General features: G+C 44.1%; 8 protein-coding genes across 8 annotated transcripts; 4 read left to right on the top strand and 4 right to left on the bottom strand. All coding sequences in view use genetic code 12, as the record gives it.

Moving 5' to 3' along the window:
* Positions 1–139: 139 nt before the first annotated feature.
* On the top strand, positions 140–2419 carry SEC1 (Sec1p; the record flags this gene model as incomplete). The annotated part of the gene is made up of 1 exon (XM_029033676.2): positions 140–2419. The coding sequence occupies one exon, from the start codon at positions 140–142 to the stop codon at positions 2417–2419; it is 2280 nt and encodes a 759-aa protein (XP_028892268.2).
* Positions 2420–2959: 540 nt separating this feature from the next.
* YCF1 (ATP-binding cassette glutathione S-conjugate transporter YCF1) lies at positions 2960–7660 on the top strand (the record flags this gene model as incomplete). Its single annotated transcript, XM_029033677.2, has 1 exon — positions 2960–7660. The coding sequence occupies one exon, from the start codon at positions 2960–2962 to the stop codon at positions 7658–7660; it is 4701 nt and encodes a 1566-aa protein (XP_028892269.2).
* Positions 7661–7692: 32 nt separating this feature from the next.
* On the bottom strand, positions 7693–8937 carry CJI96_0002819 (uncharacterized protein; the record flags this gene model as incomplete). Its single annotated transcript, XM_029033678.2, has 1 exon — positions 7693–8937. The coding sequence occupies one exon, from the start codon at positions 8935–8937 to the stop codon at positions 7693–7695; it is 1245 nt and encodes a 414-aa protein (XP_028892270.2).
* An 86-nt stretch (positions 8938–9023) lies between these two features.
* On the bottom strand, positions 9024–11123 carry CJI96_0002818 (uncharacterized protein; the record flags this gene model as incomplete). Its single annotated transcript, XM_029033679.2, has 1 exon — positions 9024–11123. One exon carries the CDS (start codon positions 11121–11123, stop codon positions 9024–9026), a length of 2100 nt encoding a protein of 699 aa, XP_028892271.2.
* Positions 11124–12565: 1442 nt separating this feature from the next.
* On the top strand, positions 12566–13138 carry AHP2 (Ahp2p; the record flags this gene model as incomplete). The annotated part of the gene is made up of 1 exon (XM_029033680.1): positions 12566–13138. The coding sequence occupies one exon, from the start codon at positions 12566–12568 to the stop codon at positions 13136–13138; it is 573 nt and encodes a 190-aa protein (XP_028892272.1).
* Positions 13139–13229: 91 nt separating this feature from the next.
* Positions 13230–13718, bottom strand: CYP1 (peptidylprolyl isomerase CPR1; the record flags this gene model as incomplete). The annotated part of the gene is made up of 1 exon (XM_029033681.1): positions 13230–13718. One exon carries the CDS (start codon positions 13716–13718, stop codon positions 13230–13232), a length of 489 nt encoding a protein of 162 aa, XP_028892273.1.
* Positions 13719–17268: 3550 nt separating this feature from the next.
* On the top strand, positions 17269–18189 carry CJI96_0002815 (uncharacterized protein; the record flags this gene model as incomplete). Its single annotated transcript, XM_029033682.2, has 1 exon — positions 17269–18189. One exon carries the CDS (start codon positions 17269–17271, stop codon positions 18187–18189), a length of 921 nt encoding a protein of 306 aa, XP_028892274.2.
* A 26-nt stretch (positions 18190–18215) lies between these two features.
* Positions 18216–20114, bottom strand: CJI96_0002814 (uncharacterized protein; the record flags this gene model as incomplete). The annotated part of the gene is made up of 1 exon (XM_029033683.2): positions 18216–20114. One exon carries the CDS (start codon positions 20112–20114, stop codon positions 18216–18218), a length of 1899 nt encoding a protein of 632 aa, XP_028892275.2.
* Positions 20115–20228: the final 114 nt, after the last annotated feature.

Here is a 20228-nt window from a genome sequence, read left to right as displayed (position 1 = left end):
TTTCTATCTTCCTTTGATACCATGCTCTTAATCCCGTATTCGTGTGGGCCTGCAGGGTTCTCTACACACATCAAACTACTACCACGAACAGCTTCTTCACTCCAGATCAACACTGGTTCATTCTCAACTTGCCGACCTTATGAACATCGAAGACCCACTGTCTCTATTCAACGTTCAAAAAAGGTACCTTCACGAGAGGCTCAAGGAAATCACCTCCATAGGAGGTCTTTTCGCCTTGGTGCTCGACAAGCAAACTGAAGCGTTGCTACTTCGACTTTTCTCCAAAGATGCTTTGCTCAGAATCGTCACTACCATTGAACAGATTGACGCCCCACGAAAGCTCCAGCTGTTTCTTCTGGCCATTTATTTTCTCGAGCCTCTGGTGTATAATCTCAATTGCATCCTGGCCGACGTGAAGGTAAAAAGGTATAAGATGGGTCACGCCTTGTTTATTCCGTTCACCCAATGGGATACGGAGCAAATAAGGTACTTTCAGTCATCGAAATTCTTGGGCAATCCTGATACGATGAGGTATTTCGGCGGTGACGGCTCTACTGCTACCTATATTCAAGCGTCCATGTTCCCCTTGGAATCAAGAGTTTTTCTCACAAACCATATCCCATACAACTCAATGCCTGTTTACTATAATGACAATTGCAGTGAGATGGTCTTGCCGCAGATTAGGAAAGCGGCGAAAGCCATCGTGAATGCAATCATTGTGGCCGAGGAATACCCTCTCATACGATTCTACGCACTGCCTAAGGCCACTCACCAGGCAGCTCGTTTACCAGAACTCATAGCAGACGAAGTACAGCGCCAGCTTGACGATTACCTCCGTGCCAACACGGATTACCCTCCAAAATCGGCTTTGGAGAAACAAAGAGCCATCCTTTTGATCACTGACAGATCCATGGATTTGTTTGCTCCACTTTTGCACGAATTCTCCTACCAAGCAATGGCAATGGACATAGTGCAGAGTTTGGAGAGAGAGCGTATCTACAAGTATCAAGCTGAGAATGAGAAGGGAGAGCAACAGGAAATGACGTCTGATTTGGATGCCGAGGACGACGAACTTTGGACATCTCTTCGTCATATGCACATTATTGAAGCATCTGAGGTTATCATCAATCGTATCAATGATCTTATCAAAAACAATCCAATGATGGTTGATCGTTCGAAAGCAAAGACCTCATCTGACTTGATGTACGTTGTAGCTCACTTGCATGGGTTTGACGAAGACCGTCGTCAAGTTACTTTACACAAAACATTGATTGATGAGATCTTGGATATCAATGCAAAGAGGAAATTGGCGGAGTTTGCAGCTGATTTCGAACAAACCTGCTGCGCCGAGGGCACCTCTTTTGAAGGCATTCATAATAAAAAATTGCATGAAGATTTGATTGTCTTGCTTGCTCGTGAGGATTTGCATGTCAATGACAAAATGAGACTTGTCTTGATTTACGGACTTTACAGAGGTGGACTCTGTGAGAGTGATTTTGTGAAGCTTGCCAAGTTCATTGGCGTTAAGAACACTCAGATAGTATCACTTGTGCTGAGATGTTTTTACAACCTCTACAAGCTTGACTTTCCTATAGTGAAGAAAACCCCCAAGGACAAAAAAGTCGATAGGCAATTTTTCCACACCATCAACAATGAGGGTACTTATAATACATCAAGATTCGCCCCTGGTCTCAAGAGAGTTCTATACAATGCTGCAAAATACGAATTGGATGAGGACTGGTTCCCCTACTTTCGTGATAAACCCATTGCAGAAGATGTACCTAAAGGGAACGGTCTTAACGCTGGTTTGGATAAAAACAATTCCATCAGAAATCCTCGTGTGAAGGCATCATGGGCACCTTCGGCATCGAGACATGGAGCGAGTCATAAGAGCTCGAAGAACAAACAAAGGATCTTCTGCTACGTGGCTGGAGGAGTAACTTACTCTGAGATGCGGCTGGCATATGAGCTCTCGCAAGCGCTCGACAAGGATTTCTACTTGGGGTCAGAGACTGTGCTCAAACCAAGGGACTTTTTGATTGGTCTTCAAGACATTGACCAAGTAAAGCAGCCCGATCTGCTTGAGATCCCACTTTATGACGAGATCACCCGCCCTCGTACGCGGGCGCCATCATACTTGTTCGACGTTCCGAAGCCGCCGTCGCAGCCAAGTACTACTGCCAACTCGCGGCCCGTACTGAGCACACATAGTCATACTTCGAAGCCGTCAGCTCCACTGAACATGTCGCTGTCTGGGCTCGGAAGCAGCAGTCCAAACCCTGAATTGCCACCAGATGTGATTGGGAAAAATACGCCGCTGCACTATCAGAAACGGACTAGTCAGTATACGACGGATCTAAGCGGAGAAAACCGCACGAGCGAAAAAAAGCCGTCTAGATTAAGGAGATTGTTCAAGTGAGCCAAGACCAATTGATTTCCAACAATGAATACCTGGTAGTACCGGGATCGGGAAAGCGGGCGTTCTTCTGGCTTCCAAAGAAGGATGAAGGTATCAGAATTTACGAAAAGTGCACTGTGTGTGGGAGTGGGGGACGGAAAGTTGATTGCAGGTCGGACGGAGGCAAAGTGGCAGAAATTAAACGATCCAATGTGGTCAGACAATCTGGGCTTGGTGTACTGGTCAATCCACTCGGACGGAATTATTGAGTTTACCAAATTATATCTCTTTGACTAATATCAAACTAGCCAGCAAGGACCTCCCCCTGGTTGGTAAGTTATGTAATCATAATTGTTTCCCGTAGTCGGTTCTTCTCTGCCAACGGTTAGCCTTCATGTGCGGTGCAGTGCTGCAGTGAGGTGCGCAGAGAGAAGGCTTACTAAGTTATATAGGATTACGCTAGCACCACCTTGAAAAATCGCAACCAACAGTTCACTTGGGAAGTCTACCTAAACCACCGAAGTTCTTCCACCAAATAAAGCCTACTTTACCGAGTGTGTCATGGATCAAGTAGAACTTGACGCGGCCGGCTTGCCCAATTACGCTGACCTGCTAGCCCGATCTCCCATACTAGCAGCGTTGGCTGGAAATTCACAACCATTAGCAACACCCTCACTAACTTCTGGCCATCATGGCAACCACTCGTCTCCCGTCTATCCTGGCCCCACATGGTGGCTCTCGTGTCAATGTGGTGATGGCTGGGGGCCTCTTTCGCCAAAGTACAACGACTTGACCCCGTGCTTTCTTCAGGGTATCTTGTATGTGACAGCAGGGGTGTTAATGGTGGCGCTTAGCGCCCGACAGCTTGTGGTGATGAGCAGAAAAAAAGCTATTGGAAACAAGGCCAAGTGGACGTTTTACACCCGATTAGTGCTTACTGTTTTGCAGCTTTTGTTCTCGGCCACCTTGTACGGGTCGTACCCAGAGTCGTTTGACATCATCAAGTTAGGGTTAGCTTTGAACGTGGTATCTTTGGTGTTAGCGTTCAGCTTGCATTATGTGGAACAATTTAAGGCCATGGTTTCTTCGGGCGTTTTGCTTTTCTATTGGCTTTTCCAGGTGTTCTTCAACATTGGCAGAATTGTCAATTTGAACTTGAGAAATGAAAAACACGGCAATTTCTTTGCCGTGTCCATTTTGGCCGCCATGAATGCTTTCGTTGTGCTTCTACTTGAACATTACTTCCCTCCACTCTCCAGTCAGCCATACACAAAGCAACTCAGCATCGCTCCTTACGATAAGGCCAATGTGTTTCTGCGTATTGCCTTCAACTGGATGGCTGCTTTGATGAAAAAAGGCTTCTATCAGTTTTTGACTGAAAAGGACTTGCCTTTCTTGCCCTCTGAACTTAAGGCAAGAACAACAGCTGATAAGTTCTATCACTACTGGACCAAGAGTCCAAACCCTTCGTTGTTCTTGACTTTGTCTAAGGCCTTCGGTTTGCCCTTCTTGATTGGTGGTGTATTTAAGGGCCTTCAGGACATTATGGCCTTTGCTCAGCCCCAATTGCTTCGTCTTTTGATCAGCTTTGTCAACGACTACTCGGAATCCTTAAAAAGGGACGATCCTATCCCTCTTACAAGAGGTTTGATGATTGCTGCAGGTATGTTCCTCGTGTCCGTACTCCAGACCGCTTTCTTGCACCAATATTTCCAGAGGGCTTTCGACTTGGGCATGAAGATCAAGTCCTCCTTGATTGCAGTAATCTACAACAAGTCGCTTGTTTTGTCAAACGAAACTAAACAAGAGTCTAACACTGGTGATATTGTCAATTTGATGTCCGTGGATACCCAAAGACTTCAGGACTTAGTTCAGAACTTGCAAATCATTTGGTCGGGTCCTTTCCAAATCATCTTGTGCTTGGTCTCTTTGCATGGCTTACTCGGGAACAGTATGTGGGCCGGTGTCTTCATTATGATTGTCATGATTCCTCTCAATGGCTTGATCGCGAGAGCCATGAAAAGATTGCAAAAGACCCAAATGAAATACAAAGATGCCAGATCTAGGTTGATCAGTGAAATTTTGAACAATATTAAGTCGCTTAAGTTGTATGGATGGGAACACCCTTACCTGGATAAGCTTAAAGCAGTCAGAAATGATCAAGAGTTGCGCAACTTGAAGCGTATGGGTTTGCTCAGCGCAATGTCCACATCGTCGTGGAGCTTCACTCCAATCCTTGTCAGTTGTTCTACCTTCGCTCTCTTCGTTCTTCTTAATAAAGACAAGACTTTGTCAACCGATATTGTGTTCCCTGCGTTATCCTTGTTTAACTTGTTGTCGTTTCCTCTCGCTGTCGTTCCAATGGTCATCACCAACATTGTGGAATCGCAGGTCGCCATCTCAAGATTGACCAAATTCTTGACTGGTAGCGAATTACAACCTAACGCTGTTACTAAACTTCCGAAAGCTACTACATTGGGAGAAGTCGCGGTCTCTATCAAAAATGGTACCTTTTTATGGTCCAAGAAGAAAGGTGAGGAGTCTTACAAGGTTGCTTTGTCAAATATCAACATGTCAGTGAAGAAAGGTGAGCTCGACTGTATTGTTGGAAGGGTTGGCTCTGGCAAATCTTCAATAATTCAGTCCCTCTTGGGTGACTTATACAAGCTCGACGGAGAAGTTAAGGTGCGCGGTAAAGTTGCATACGTTTCTCAGGTTCCTTGGATTATTAATGGCTCTGTCAAGGAAAACATTCTTTTTGGTCACAAATACGATCCCGAGTTCTACCACAAGGTTTTGAAGGCATGTGCTCTTACTGTGGACTTGAAGATCTTGCCAAAGGGTGACAGAACTGAAGTTGGTGAGAAAGGAATTTCTCTCTCTGGAGGACAAAAGGCACGTCTAGCATTGGCTAGAGCTGTCTATGCTAGAGCTGATGTCTATTTGTTGGATGATCCATTGTCAGCAGTGGATGAGCACGTTGGAAAACACTTGATTGATAACGTTTTGGGTCCGAATGGTTTGTTGAAAACAAAGTGCAGAATTTTGGCAACCAACGCAATTCACGTTTTGAGCATTGCTGACAATATGCACATGGTGAAAGATGGGTCTCTCGTGGAACAAGGAACCTATTTAGAGATTATGTCCCAGGAAAGAAGCCAGTTACGTCAACTCATTCTCTCATTTGGTAAAAAGAGAGGAGATGATTCTACAGTCCCATCTTCCTCCGCAACCTCTGTCAGAGGTGATAAAAGTGCCTCGGATTTAGAGGAGCTCAAAGACAGTGGCTTTAACGTCAGCTCCGAAAACACTTCCGATATCGATGTCCAGAGTTTAAGGAGAGCGTCAGATGCCACCTTAATAACTGATGAGGAGCGCTTGTTACGTCTGGCTGATGATGAGGTAGACCAAGAATTAGAGGACGAGGATGTGAAAGCCAGGCAGGAAAAATATCAGCAGGGTAAAGTCAAGTGGAATGTTTACAAACAATATGGGCTCGCTTGCGGTTCTTCCAATGTTTTGGTCTTCTTGAGTACAACCATCATATCCATGATTTTCAATGTTTCATCTAATGTCTGGTTGAAGCACTGGTCAGAGGTCAACACCGAAAAGGGCTATAATCCTGCCTTGTTGAAGTATTTGGGTATATACTTCCTGTTAGGATTCGCCTATACAATCAGTATGATGACTCAAATGATCTTCATGTGGATTTTATGTACCATTCGTGGATCTACGAAGCTACATAATGATATGGCAGCAAGCGTGTTCAGAGCACCAATGTCTTTCTTTGAGACCACACCAATCGGAAGAATATTGAACAGATTTTCAAACGATATCTACAAGATTGATGAAGTTTTGGGCCGAGTGTTTGCGCAGTTTTTCGTAAACTCTGCAAGAGTGTTGTTCACAATACTTGTCATTTGTTATTCAACCTGGCAGTTCATATTTATCGTCTTGCCCTTGGGTGTTTTGTATGTGTACTACCAGCAGTACTACTTGAAAACCTCCAGAGAATTGCGTCGTTTGGACTCGGTCTCGAGATCTCCGATATTTGCAAACTTTCAAGAGTCATTAAACGGAGTGTCAATAATTCGTGCTTACGGTCAAGAAGACAGATTCAAGTTTTTAAATGAAGCTAGAATCGATAAGAATATGCGTGCTTACCATCCTTCCGTTAACGCCAACAGATGGTTGGCTGTCAGACTTGAGTTCTTGGGATCTGTCATCATTTTGGCTTCTTCGGGATTGGCCATATTGACTCTCAAATCGAGTGGCATTTCTGCTGGTATGGTTGGTTTATCCGTGTCTTACGCTTTGCAAATTACTCAATCCTTGAACTGGATAGTGAGAATGACGGTTGAGGTGGAGACAAATATTGTCTCTGTGGAAAGAGTGCTTGAATATTCAGAGTTGACACCGGAAGCGCCGGAAGTTGTCTACGACAACAGACCACCCAAGACGTGGCCACAAGATGGTGAGGTTGTTTTTAAGAACTACTCGACAAGATATAGACCCGAGCTCGACCTAGTCTTGAAGAACATCAACCTCGAAATAAAACCACATGAGAAGATTGGTATTGTTGGAAGGACCGGTGCTGGCAAGTCATCCTTGACTCTTGCACTCTTTAGAATTATTGAAGCCGCCGAAGGACACATTGAGATTGACAACATAGATACAAGCAAGATCGGTCTTCAAGATTTGAGGCACAAGCTTTCAATCATTCCACAAGATGCGCAAGTATTTGAGGGTACAATCAGAGATAATTTGGACCCGACCGGTTCATACACTGATGAGAACATGTGGAAAGCATTGGAATTGTCGCATTTGAAAGACCATGTGCTCAGAATGTATGAGGAAAGAGACAAGCTGAACGAATGTATCAAATCTGCCTTAGATGTCAAAATGACAGAGGGTGGTTCCAATTTGTCTGTTGGGCAGAGACAATTAATGTGTCTTGCAAGAGCGTTGCTTATCCCCTCTCACATCCTTGTATTGGATGAAGCAACAGCGGCCGTGGACGTTGAAACTGACGGCGTCTTGCAGGAGACAATCAGAACGGAATTTAAAGATCGTACAATTTTGACTATTGCTCATAGATTGAACACTATCATGGACTCTGACAGAATTGTTGTTCTTGAGCAGGGTGAGGTCGCCGAATTCGATTCTCCCGAAAAATTGTTGAATAACAAGAACTCTTTATTTTATTCTTTGGCTCTTCAAGGTGGTATTGTGAACGAAGAAGGAGTGGCAGAGAATGAGTAATTACAATCATTATGATGCTGAATGCTTACTTATTAGTGGTCGCTTCTTTTTCTCAAGGAGCTTATATAATACAAGGGATAGAATTCATCACGAGAGATGACATCACATGTAGATGCACTTGTAATCTTTTGCATGATATCACTGTCTTTTTTGTGGAGAAAACCCTCACTATTGAAGCCATACGATTCGAGCAACTGACTGTCACTTTCGGTATCTAGCGAAAGAATAATCTCCTCACCTGTAAACGTAAAGTCGACAATAAGATCATGAATAGAAAGTGTTTGCTTGTGCGAAAATGTTAAGTCATCATTGATAATAAACGTTACTATGCAATTTGTGTGCTCACACAACACTGCTAAGAAGTTTCTATTATCAACTGTAAACGAATCAGCCTTCGCGATCGAGATCTCCTTTTTCAGGTCATTATTTCTGAATCTTTCAGGAGGAAGGTGGAACTCATTCAAATGAGCTTCAACATACTGACGAAGGTCCACGCTTGCAAGCCTCTTGGCAGAGTGCCAATTCCACAAGATAAGAAAGTCATCGCCACCACCACTTATAAGAAGGTTAGAATCAAAGTTCAATATATGTAAGCAGGACACGAACTCCTTGTGACCAAAAAGCCAGTGCTTTACAACGTATGATTTTGGAAAGTGGGTCACTCTAATATGCTCGTCGCGATCACCAGTCAAGATATATTGCCTATTATTGCGTTGAGCAACGAGTACATCACTCAACATCGAGACGTGTCCCATAATGGGTTGCAAAGTTTTCTCATCGACAGGCTCATCTGCATCTATGGGGATGCTGTAAACATCACCAAACTTATCAGCGACAATCAATTGGGAGTCATCGAGTGTGGTGGATATAGCACAGGGTCTTTTAGGAAACACTTGACGCTTGACCAACGACAAACAGTTATCTTGTGTTATATCGATCTTGAAGATGACTGCTGCCTTGTCGCTGTCTGTTGTACCAATAACGTATTGTTCATCTCGAGATAACGTCAATGACCTAATATAGTTGTAAATTGGTGGTGCTCCAGGACCTGGTACCGGCACTTTGGGTTCCTTGTTATTGGTTTTGCTCCTTTTGTTGGGTTGTTCTTGGGTCTTGAACTTTTTTTCCTGAACATCTTGCAATCTGATCTCATCTTCCCAACAGCCTATGAGGGCTCCATCGGTGAGACGAAAAACATGAATGCAGTTTTTCACTGACGCAAACAAGAATTTGCCAGCCTTGTCGGTCAACAATTTCTGAAATGGATGCTTAATCATTTCACCGGGAAGGATTTGGCTCGCATAAATTCCTTGGTTTTTTAGATCTCATCCTGGCCTGCATGAAAAGTATTAGCAGCCACTTCCTAACTCTTCAGAGCTCCCCAACCCCAAGTAAATTTCTTGGTGGATCCCAGTGAGTGAGACTCATCTTTTACTTCAGTTGCTTGCTCCTCCTTGGGGATGAACTTCTGAGGCTTTTTTGAGTGCGAGAAGTATTCGTTGGCCCTCTCAACTAAAGTCGGCTGCTGCTGTTTGTTGAAATTAGCGAAGAAATTGCCAAAAGCCGATTGCGTAGTTTCCTTCGATCCTATGGCAATGTGGAGTGGGTCATGGAAGTTGAAAATGAAGTCGTCACACAACGAATCCCAGATCTTGAAATTTTTTGTTTTGAACCATGCGTCGACAAATGAATCGTTAAATGCTTTCAAATTACCGTAGTGCTTGTTTGCATTGACGTCAAACCCTGGCGGCGGAGACTTAAACCTCTCCATGTATTGGTAAAATCTTGTTGTCGCCAAAAGACTCCTAATGTAGTCCTCAAATTGGTACCTGATGTAATCGTCACTTCCTTCAAAGGCATCCTCATTGCTGCTCGAATGTAAAAGACTTTGAATAAATCTTTTGTCATAATGTGAAAGCAGAAGTGCTTCAGGTTTCCCTGTGGGATATGATAGCTGGCAAGAGTCAAGGTTGACAACTACGTTAATTTTATGTTGGCTTGCCTGATTTAGAATCAAAAGGTTGGAGCATCCAACCATGAAGGACTCGGAGTGAAGCTCATCAAACTGCTGCAATGGTAAGTACGGATTCCAAAATGAGCCTTTTGTGTTGAAAACATGAAGCGGAAGGCCAAAAAATCTAACCATAGAGCGTCTGTCATTGGTCTTTAAGGAAGTTGGTCTGGTTAGGGGAGAATGCTTTTCGGTATAGTCGCTCAAGGGGCACCCCGAAAGATCGAGGTGGTGATGTAAATCGGGTATTAGTGCTATCAAATTGTTTTGAAACTGAGTGAGGAGCTCGAGGTTATTGTTCGAGTAAACGAGCACTCGTTGCTCTAACAAGAGTGCCTTCAAAATTATTAAGATACTTGACTTGTAATTCGAAAGTATGCTTCGAAGGTTCAAGTTTACGAAGAATTCATCCTCTTTCTCGTTCTTCTTATTTTCCAAAAGAGTAATTTCCTCCGGTATTTGCTGTTTCAACATTGGCTCTTCCTCGATCAATTTGAAAGTTCCATTGAGGTTATCAAAGAGCTTCTCCAACAACTCAGTATTTGTGAAATTAGTTTGTTGGAAATATGAATGTGTAATTATCGAAAGCTTTTCTTTTATTTTTGTAAATATAGGTTGCTTTCGTGAAATTACAACAACTGCCTTCTGTACAATTGAACGAGTGATATCTTTATTTCTCTCCAATTCCTCACTGGAGAGATCCGTGGTCTTCACTTGACGCACGCATGAGCACCCAAAGAGCGTTTCGAGATGATTTGGGTTTCCTGTGAACTGTTCGAAATCTAGCTGGTCGTCTAGAGAAACAGCATTGGCAAAGTCATAAACGAGGTTGAAATTAGAAAATGTCTCCTCGAACAAGTGAGATCCGTCGGGGAGGGCCTGAAAAGATAAGTTCTTGAATAGCTTTCCGTGCAAATTATAGTCAGCATGATAGTTTGATTTCCACCATTGGACCTCTGGACCTCTCACATGATGGAAATCGACGAGACACAAGGCGAAGATCATGTCATCAAGCTTGGAGAGATCCGTCTCTGTTTTCCGCTTCGGGGACTGAACAATTGGCAAGCTCCTCACATGCACAGACAGTCTCCTAGACGATTTTGAGTTTCTTCGAGGAGTGGAAGGTTGGGAGCCGTGGGAAGAAACCAGATCAGTCTCAGTAACGAAGGTAAGACCCTGATGACTGCTATGGTCATGACTTTCTGAGGAAATTGGGCGAGCAGCTCCCAGCCCTAGCCTCATAGGGCGACAAACAAACTCATCTGACAGAGCTTGTGGGACGTTCGAGGAATGAGACAATGACTTTGTAGAGAGTGCAATCAGGGAGTCTGAGCGAGGTCTGGTGGTGTCTGAAGAAGCCGAATGCAATTGCGACTTGTTGGTGGACAGATCCGAGCGCTTCAGGATACGAAGCGGTCTCAATGAGAACTCTATATCGTCTGAGTTACTCATGCAAATGAATCTTTATTTTTGGTGCCGTTGAGATCACCCACTAACGAAATGCTTGGTACAGTAGATATGCTGATCGGGGTGTGTACACAGGCTGGGCCCAACTATAAAAGATTTAGACGAAGAAAGCAGTTGTATAAAAACGTAAGAGGTAGTGAGATTTTGCACTGTTTTCCGTAAGAGTGAATTGCTGGCTCGTTCTATTGGACTGCTTCTAACATGCTCTCGAGTTGTCATCTCCAATACACGGTTGCAAACCATGGGCCCATTAGCCGAAAAATACTCGTGAACAACTACATTCCAGAAATAAAAAAAAAAAAGGTAAAAAAGTGTCTTGAACACAGAGCTTGGAGCCTTGGATGTTCATATTAATTATCGTCATGCAAGCTTGTCGAATTTACTCTGTTGGCTTGACTTAGTTGAGGACCCTCGGACTCTCCGTGGCTGCAATGGGTGCAAAAAAAAGCCTGGGGCTCACTAACCGAGAGATCGCCCAGAGGCGGCGCACTGAATAATGCTCGACTACTCGTGAAAACTGAGGCTCTCGAAACCAAAACTCGTCAGTATACGTTTTTCTCTGTTTATAGTAGATGCATCATTTGTCTCTTAAGAAGTCGAAGCGGATGTTAACTAAATGGTTCAAAAACCTATCTGGGGCCAGTACACTTGCAGCCTGTATGTATGCATACCAATTTTGTAAATTACTACTGAGGTTTCATTCAAGTTTACACTTGTGATGCTTTCTCAATGTATTTACGTCCTATAAAGTCCTCACGATAACTTGTGAAAACGTCTGGAACTTTTGAGCCAATTTCGTCGGTGGATGTTTGTGGCTCTGCGTAACCACAATTAGCAAGATCATGTTCGCATTTATTTGGGAAAACTCCCGAAAGCAAACATAATGGCTGCGAATCACGCAAACAAGAGGAGGCCATAAGATGTTCCAGGTCAAGCGAATCAACGAAACTAAACTAATGAAAAACAGAGGTAATGAAAAACAGAGGGAATGAAAAACAGAAGGAATGAAAGAAAAATCGAGAGAATGATTCATTCTACGGCTTCTTATAATTGATCCAATTCTCTTCTTCTTAAATGTCTCCCGAAACGGCTTCTCTCCTGCCTCCTCCTGCTCGCCCGCCACCTCCATGTCGGCAAACTCCGTTGACCAATTGTGAGCAATGGACCATGGCAACGCACAATTACTTCAACGGGATCGGGGTTTCCATGTGGGTTTGCATTCGCTTGCTGTCTTACGTGCCGGTTCGTGGTCCCTTAATTCCTCTACTTACGTAGGTGTGTCAGTGCTTTGTTGGTGGCTCCCTCCCGCACCCAAAGTTGCCTACTTGCAGGGGGACCTTCCCCACGGATTATATATAAGGGACAATACCCGTCTTAATTCCCTCGCATTTCGATTCCAGGTAAAAAAATCAATTTACAAATCAAACATGGTTCTCGCTCAAGGTGATAAATTCCCATCAGGATTCGAATTCAAGTACGTGCCAATTGAGTTGGAAACTCTTAACCAGGACGACGGCCTCGCCTGCGGCAGGCCCTTGCCATTGAACTTGGACAGCTTGATTGAGAAAAACAAGGGACACAATGTCTTGTTTGTTGCTGTTCCTGGTGCCTTCACGCCAACATGCACTGAAAACCATATTCCTCCAATCTTGGAGCATTTGAAGGAGTTGAAGGCTAAGAAGAATATCTCCACCGCTGTGTTCTTGAGTGCCAACGACCCATTTGTCATCAATGCGTGGGGTAAGTTGTTGTTGAAGCAGCAGAAGGTTTCTCCCAGTGACGATTTGCCTAAAATTATCTTTGCCTCTGACCCTAACGCTTCCTTCTCTCAGAAAAACGGACTTTCTTTGGATTTGACTGACGCCGGTCTTGGTGTAAGAACCAACCGGTACGCCTTGATTGTCAACGGTGACAACAACACCGTTGCCTACTTTGGCGTCGAGTCACAACCTGGCGTTACCGTGTCTGGCTACGACGGAATCTCTTCTGCTAAGTTGTGAGAAAATATAGTATGAATCTATGATTTGCTTACTCTACAAATGTAATTTTTCAATTGTGTGCAATTGCAGCCATCTGTCATTCCTTCGTTATTTACAACTCACCGCAGCTGTCAATAGTGATTCTGCCGCGAGTGGCACCAGAGTTGGAACCAAGAGACTCAACCTTCTTGACAACATCGAATCCGTCAGTCACCTCACCGAACACAACGTGCTTACCGTCCAACCATGGGCATGGAACGGTGGTGATGAAGAACTGGGAGCCGTTGGTGTTTGGACCAGCGTTGGCCATGGACAACAAACCAGGTCTGTCGTGCTTCTTGGCGAAGTTCTCGTCAGCAAACTTCTCACCGTAGATGGACTTACCACCAGTACCATTGCCTCTGGTGAAGTCACCACCCTGCAACATGAACTGAGGAATCACTCTGTGGAAAACAGAGTTGGCGTAGCCGAAACCCTTTTCACCAGTGCACAAGGCTCTGAAGTTCTCAGCGGTCTTTGGCACAACGTCGTTGTACAACTTGAAAGAGATTCTGCCGAGTTTCTCGCCGTTGGCGGAGACGTCAAAGAAGACCTGGGACATAGTAGAATATTTTTTTGAGTAGTTGGGAAAGTTGTGAGTGGTGTTTCCTGGGGATCCAGAACGATGTGCGGAAGCGCTGCTATTTATACGAGAATTTTGCCCAGTGCCTCTTTTTTGTTGGCTGTCCTTCTGTGCGCTTCCAGATGGAGAGGATATGACGACAGCATGGAGCAATTGTGCAGGACAGCAAAAAACCTCTCTGTACACCCACTCAACTCGTGGGCAATATTCGTAATTAATTGCTTGGGAATGTATTGGGATTGAAAACTTGAAATGTCAGCTCAAAAATTTCTGAATAGGTTCTAACCCTTTTGAGCGCACAGATAATTCCTTGAAGCCCTGTTGAGGGATGGCCGATTTTAATTATAGTCCACATTTGTATGCAGAAAACTGTCCACCATAGGGAGACGGTCCAATTTTATTTTATTTTTTTTTTTTTGGCGTGTGTGTACTCTGCCCACTCATTCCACTAAGCCGGAGTTACCCTACTCGAGCCAGTTGCAAGAGTTTGTGGAAACTGTTGAGTAAGAACAACTGCTGATGAAATTATCATTAATCTTGATTTCTGTCAATCTCTCACTTCTATTTGTAGCCTTCCCACCTTCTATACTGCTTGTTTTTGTTTTTTTCGCTGCTGCCTCGGTCTGCCACAGCTTATTTAGCCTCTTTTCAGAAGATGCCACCAGCATTCAATCAGCTCAATATGGGATCATCATGTCTGTCTGATCAATGCTCAAATGACAGTGGTGCTTGGGAAATATTTGACTAGGTTTTTATAACTAGTCACAAACACCTAATCACTATTTTAAGTCACGACTGAACGTAATGAAGAATTTGAATTCCCTGCAATTGTTAGAAAACACTGTTTAGTAAGCATGCACGGATGGACCTGAATCAGTATTTATCAATCTATCCAGGCAGCTTGCATGGCTGCCAGACCCAATATCTTCATCTCTTCACGCTCTTAATTCGGATGTGGTGTTGAATGATAAAACTATCCTTCAACTACCGCCAAAAAGTATTCTTGTATGAGACTTTTAGCCGGAAAGCCAAACGGTACTCTCATTCAATCTACTTGAAATCCAAATGGAGTCCCCGCCTCAACCCGAGTGACTCATTGATCACTTACATCAGAAAAATCCTGTTCAGTGCTGTTGAAACAGCTTCTTTTCATCTTTGCTCTTCACTGAGAGTAGAATCCTCAGTTCTGCTCATTTCAAAGTCGAAGTTCATATCTATTGCATCAGGACGTTACCACAGGCTGAACAGTCCCAAAGTTCTTCCGGTTATCCACAGACCAAGGAACATCTAGAGAGAAATAAGAAGACTTATGCAATCAGAAAGCACAAGCGTTTCAAAGATGATGAACACTCGTTTCCATATTGCCTGATTAAGTGTAAGCGCTAGTAACACCGATAAAAATTGTGAAAGTCCAAACAGTGATGCGAGGACTGAACTCAAGACATCCCTAAAGCCGTGATTGCTCCATTACACTTTCAATGAAGCAAAATGCCTCTAAAATTGTAATCTGTGACGAACTTTAAAGTCGGAGTTGACCAGAGGCCAGTAACCACGGAAACTATGTACAAAATAAAACGAAAGAAATTGAGACGAGATAACGAGGCAACTTAGTGAGAGTTCAGTGCAAGCATCGACACGAAGCAAACATTCCAGTGGGGTCACACAATGGCCAATTCTAGCACCTGTTGCAAAGCCTACGGGGGTAGTTGACTGGCGCCTGTTTTCGACTGAATAAGGTTGTGAGATCTACAACACGTCAAGTTGAGAGAGAATAGGCGTTTACGAAAACCAAGGGGTTCAAGCCCCAAAGAACACCAAAATATAAAAAAATTTCCAATGCCTAGTTGTAAACGAGGTATGGCTCTGATGAAATGGAGATGCGTTTCAGTCGCAGACGGCTACATTTTGCAAGCCAAGCGCCAAAAAAAGACAATGAAAATAATAAAAATTAGAGTAGAGTAAATATCACCTTTCAATGCGTGGCCGCAGTCCTCAAGACCCAAATGCAGCCAATCGAGGCGCTGCTGTGGAACAAAATCGGTCGCATGTAACATGATGTCGAAGTCGCTTCGCTCCGCTTCCATGCTCTAAAGCCGTAGAATGGTCCGAAACGGGAAAAGCGATAAGCCGTTTTAAACACAGGAGCCGGGGATCAACAAGCGTGAGGGAGAAAGAGACAATGGAAAAAAGAGCTGTCAGCCTACAAGTCAATAATGGTGGAGTGGAGTGGTACATTTGACACACATAGGAGTTTGGTCGCTTTGTGGCAGTCAGCAGGTTGGCGCCGCTGCGCGTAAGAGAAGTTACTGCGGCAACTGGTAAAAACAGCATTTGCAAAGATGCCTTCATTTTTTTTTTTTTTTCATTCATTCTTTTTTTTTTTCAACTTTATTTTATCTTTCTTGTTTGCTCCTAAAACCCTGAGATTAAAGCTAGTCATGGAGTGGAGACCAACAATGGAAAGTAGCATTACATAATCGGGGCTACTTGCGTAAAAGAGAAGGCTATTCATTTTACAAGGAAGCTCCCCGATCCCGGCTCATGCTTCAGCCTCGATGCTCCCGGTGACGGCGCGGCTCCGTAGAAGAGGCATTTGAGAGCATCAACGATGCCTTGAACTGCTGATTTTTGTCATCTATTTTTACCCATCAGCACCCCTTCGCCTTAGGAGGCGGAGGCTGTTCCAAGCAGCAGTGTGGTCGTAAACCTCCGTCAAGGAAACCAAGTCTCTCTTGGTAGCATGAAAGACTTCCTGAGCGCAGGTGGGACGCACAAAAGCCAGCCAGCGAAAGTGCCTTCTCCAGACAAGCCCCCCTCAGAACCACGAGTCCCTTCAAAGGTTAACCTTAATGAAATTTATGAAGGTGAATTAGTTCTGATGAGCAAAACATGATTATTACTGAGGCAGGGTCCTCTTTAGTTCTTTCGATATAAGGTGACGCTGGGAATTGTTTCGTGGGCTGCGCAGGGCACCGCCGAGTGCTCGCTAACTGCCTCAACTCACCTGTCAGTAAAGTGCCACTCTCGTAATCGCGCGAAGCCCTCTGCACTTCGCTGCGCCTGCATTAGTCGTGCTGCCGGGCCCAGCTCAACATCTGAGGTATATAGACCCTGCCTGCCCTGGGTGGCTCACGAAAAGCGGTAAATTTGAAACTTTTACTTTGCTTGATTTCCAAGCACGGACCATCTTTTGCCTTCTTGTTTAATTGTCACTTGGCTTGTGTGGTGTATGGCTGGACTTGCCACAATTACATAAAAGGCATCCTCATACCCACTTGCGTTTACCAGGAGCCCACTTCCACCTTCCGAATTCTCTTGGGCTCATTTCCACCACCTCGTGTGCTCCCCATTTTCGCCTCGTGGGTCTTTGTGTGGAACCTGTTAACTACCGTTTTGCACCCATCGCGAGTTCGCAGAAAGCCTTTCCACGTGGGGTCCCACCTTCCGCCCGACAGACTAATTCACGTACGCTCCCCACGGTCTTGCTGATTTTTTTTTTTCTAACTACTACTTTCTTTGACCTCAGTCAATGACTTTTCTTGCCTCTCGTCTGGAGAAGCTGCCCATATTCGCCAACTCTCTGGCGTGCTCAAAAGCAGTATGGGCCTTGGATAGGCTTTTATGCACCTACATCCACAACCCGTTTGTTGCCTGTTTCTTGGTGGTGGCCACGCTTCTACCGTTGCAGTATTCCCAGTTATCAACTGCCTTTCAAATAGACGAGCTCGCTCTCTTTGACAAGGATGACTTCATAATTGACATCTTCCACAATCTCGTGAACCTTGTGTTCATCTTCAGGTTCGTCAGATCTCTGCAGAACTTGACGCTACGGTGCCTGCTTTTCACTGAAATCTTCCTTTTAATTCTACAAGAATTTGGCGTGGTGTTGCTCCTTTTCTGCCCCAAGTACTCCTTGTTGTACTCCGACATAAGCATGGTACTCAGATTGTTTATTTGGTGGCAGATTCTTTGTCCATACGTGATTTTAATTTGCAATGCTTTTGACAGGGGTGAAGAGGAAGAAACGAATTACAGTGACGAAAAACGCAATTTGGTGAGTACCTGCAAGAACTACAATTTGCTAAATATTGTCGTGGAAACGAACAATAATATGTTGCCAATCTTTATGGCACAGTCTTTTGCAACCATTAATCTTGACTTTCCATTCTACGAAGGTTTCTGGCTCCCTTTCTTGTTTCATATTGGCCAGATCAGCATTAAATTTTATATCATTTGTCGATTCATCCTTTATGAGCTCGTTGTGGTCGTGCTCGATATTCCTAATCCCAAATCATTCTCCGAATTCTACACACCAGTGCAGATCGGAAACACAAAGAAATCATTCTACAGCACCCTTTCACATTATACAAGTGCTTGTCTTATAGCTTGTGCACTTCTTTGCATCACTTTCGACTTGTTCATCATTGCACTTTCGGAGTACTATTTCTAATATACTACTGAATATATACATGTACATTAATACAGGGCGAAATGGCGCTTCCAAGAATCTCTAAGACTTGGCAGACACACAACTTCAAATTTTTGATCTCCCTTATACGGATTGCCGTCCTCATCTGCGCTATCACTTATTTGTGCATTCGCCAGCACGTCCCATTCACATCCATCGAATTCTTGCATTGCAGCTTCGGCTATCGCATCAGCCTTTTCCTTATCTTGTGCCTCTAGCGCTTCTGTTTCCTCTAGTATAAGCTCGTCGTCAATACAGATATCAAGCACTCCTTTAGGTGAACCGATATATCCCTGAGGAGTGTCAAGCGCCGCAGGATCAAACTCAACGTAATAGGGTAGCGCCCGACCTCTTTTGTGTCTCTTCACGTCCTTGAAGGCATCCCAGTTGTAGCCCAAGGCGAAATTTTCGTTCTCTTCATCCTCATCTTCATCCGTATGATTTGAGTCACTAGTATCAAACTTCCCACATGCTCCATCCTCAATTAAGTGATCCGGATATTCCTCTGCCTCCAAATTTTGAGGCACTATCATGACACCAAGGTCATTGTCGGCAGGTCCATCGTCATGGGTGTTGTCAATTGCAATTCTTGGGAATTGATTGTCAGTGACTAAATTCAAGGAGGAATCAATATTTGCCCAGTAAGCCTCAAGAATCCCACTCTCCGCCTTCTTCCGCAGCTTACCTCCAAGTTTGCGCTCCTCGAAGATTTTAGAATCTCTCACTGCAGTCCAAATGTCATTCGACGCAACATCAATTAGTTGACACCCATCGAAACTTGTGTAAAACTTTCCAAGAGCCAAAGATGCAATAATCCTTCTCGTAGTGAGACGAATGATCTCTTCAAAAAATATTGCAGATTCAAATATGAGTCGTGGAGCTGATTTCTTCTCTTGGATCATGGTTATTTGATTCCCTCTGTAAATTTTGGATACATTATACGCTGTCTCGACGTTTAGAAGTGGCACTTCCTCATTTGTGGAGATGTCTTTGTTAGACCCAAAGTACAGCTTCATGTGTCTCGCTTGTGCTTTACCTCTATCGGTATCGAGTCGCTGTTGTCTATCTGCGATATGTATACTCTGTTCTTCTTCATACTCCACCCACTCATCACTCACCTCGCAAGCAATGGGAATGTCAAAGTAATCTATGCCACCCGGTACGGTCACAATGTCGTATTTATGTCGTAGAAAAGGAGCAGTACTTCCCTTTTCTCTTAGCTGGACAGAATGCGTCTCTTTGACTTTGTGGTATTCGAGTTCCCTCTTTAAAAGTTCGTAATAGGCGATGATTTCACCTTCGCTCTTCCTTGGTAGGTGCTCAAGAAACTCACTTACACGGTGAATTGTGAAGCGGGCTAAACATCGGAAAAATATATCCTTCTCATTTGCTGTCCAGAGTGTACCCACAGATAGATCAGCTAAATCGTCCCTGCTAGTACCATTGACTGAGGAGTCCGGCTCGTCAGTTAGTTTTGGGATCTTTTCTGGTCTATAATATGCTCTTTCAGTCGTAATCTTACTGTCTTCCAATTTTCTTTTCATACCCTTCTTTCGTTCACCGGGGTAGTCTAGGCTGAAAAATTGCTTGACATGCGAGTTATATAGTTCCACATATCTCCAGTCACCTTTAAAGGCACGGGAAGAGGCAGGTGCCTTGGAGTTTTCCTGCTGTTCTGTCGGATCAAGGGTTTCGCTTCCCGTAGGTTTCTCGTAAGGTGATTGAAGGGGTCGATTATCTTCTGATGCTCCCTTCTGGCACAAGCCTGATTCAAGTTCAGCAATTCCAGGTTGGCACCGTGCTTCCAGAACTAAAGGAAGCTCAGAGGTTCCCTGCATCCGCCTGAGTGCCGATAAGTCTTCAGTGATGTGGTAATTGGATGATGAGGTCTTCCTGTACAATGACATGAGAAGAGTAGAGTAGGTCAACAATCATCAACAAATTTTCAAAGATTGTATATTTAGCGAATGACAGTATAAAACGGAGATTGTTCAATCGTTGAAAAAATTTATAATCTTTAG

The sequence above is a fragment of the Candidozyma auris genome, chromosome 3 (assembly GCF_003013715.1).
Source record: "Candidozyma auris chromosome 3, complete sequence".
Classification (NCBI taxonomy): domain Eukaryota; kingdom Fungi; phylum Ascomycota; class Pichiomycetes; order Serinales; family Metschnikowiaceae; genus Candidozyma; species Candidozyma auris.
Note: the sequence above shows the minus strand (reverse complement) of the source record. Positions and strands in the feature narration are given on the sequence as shown.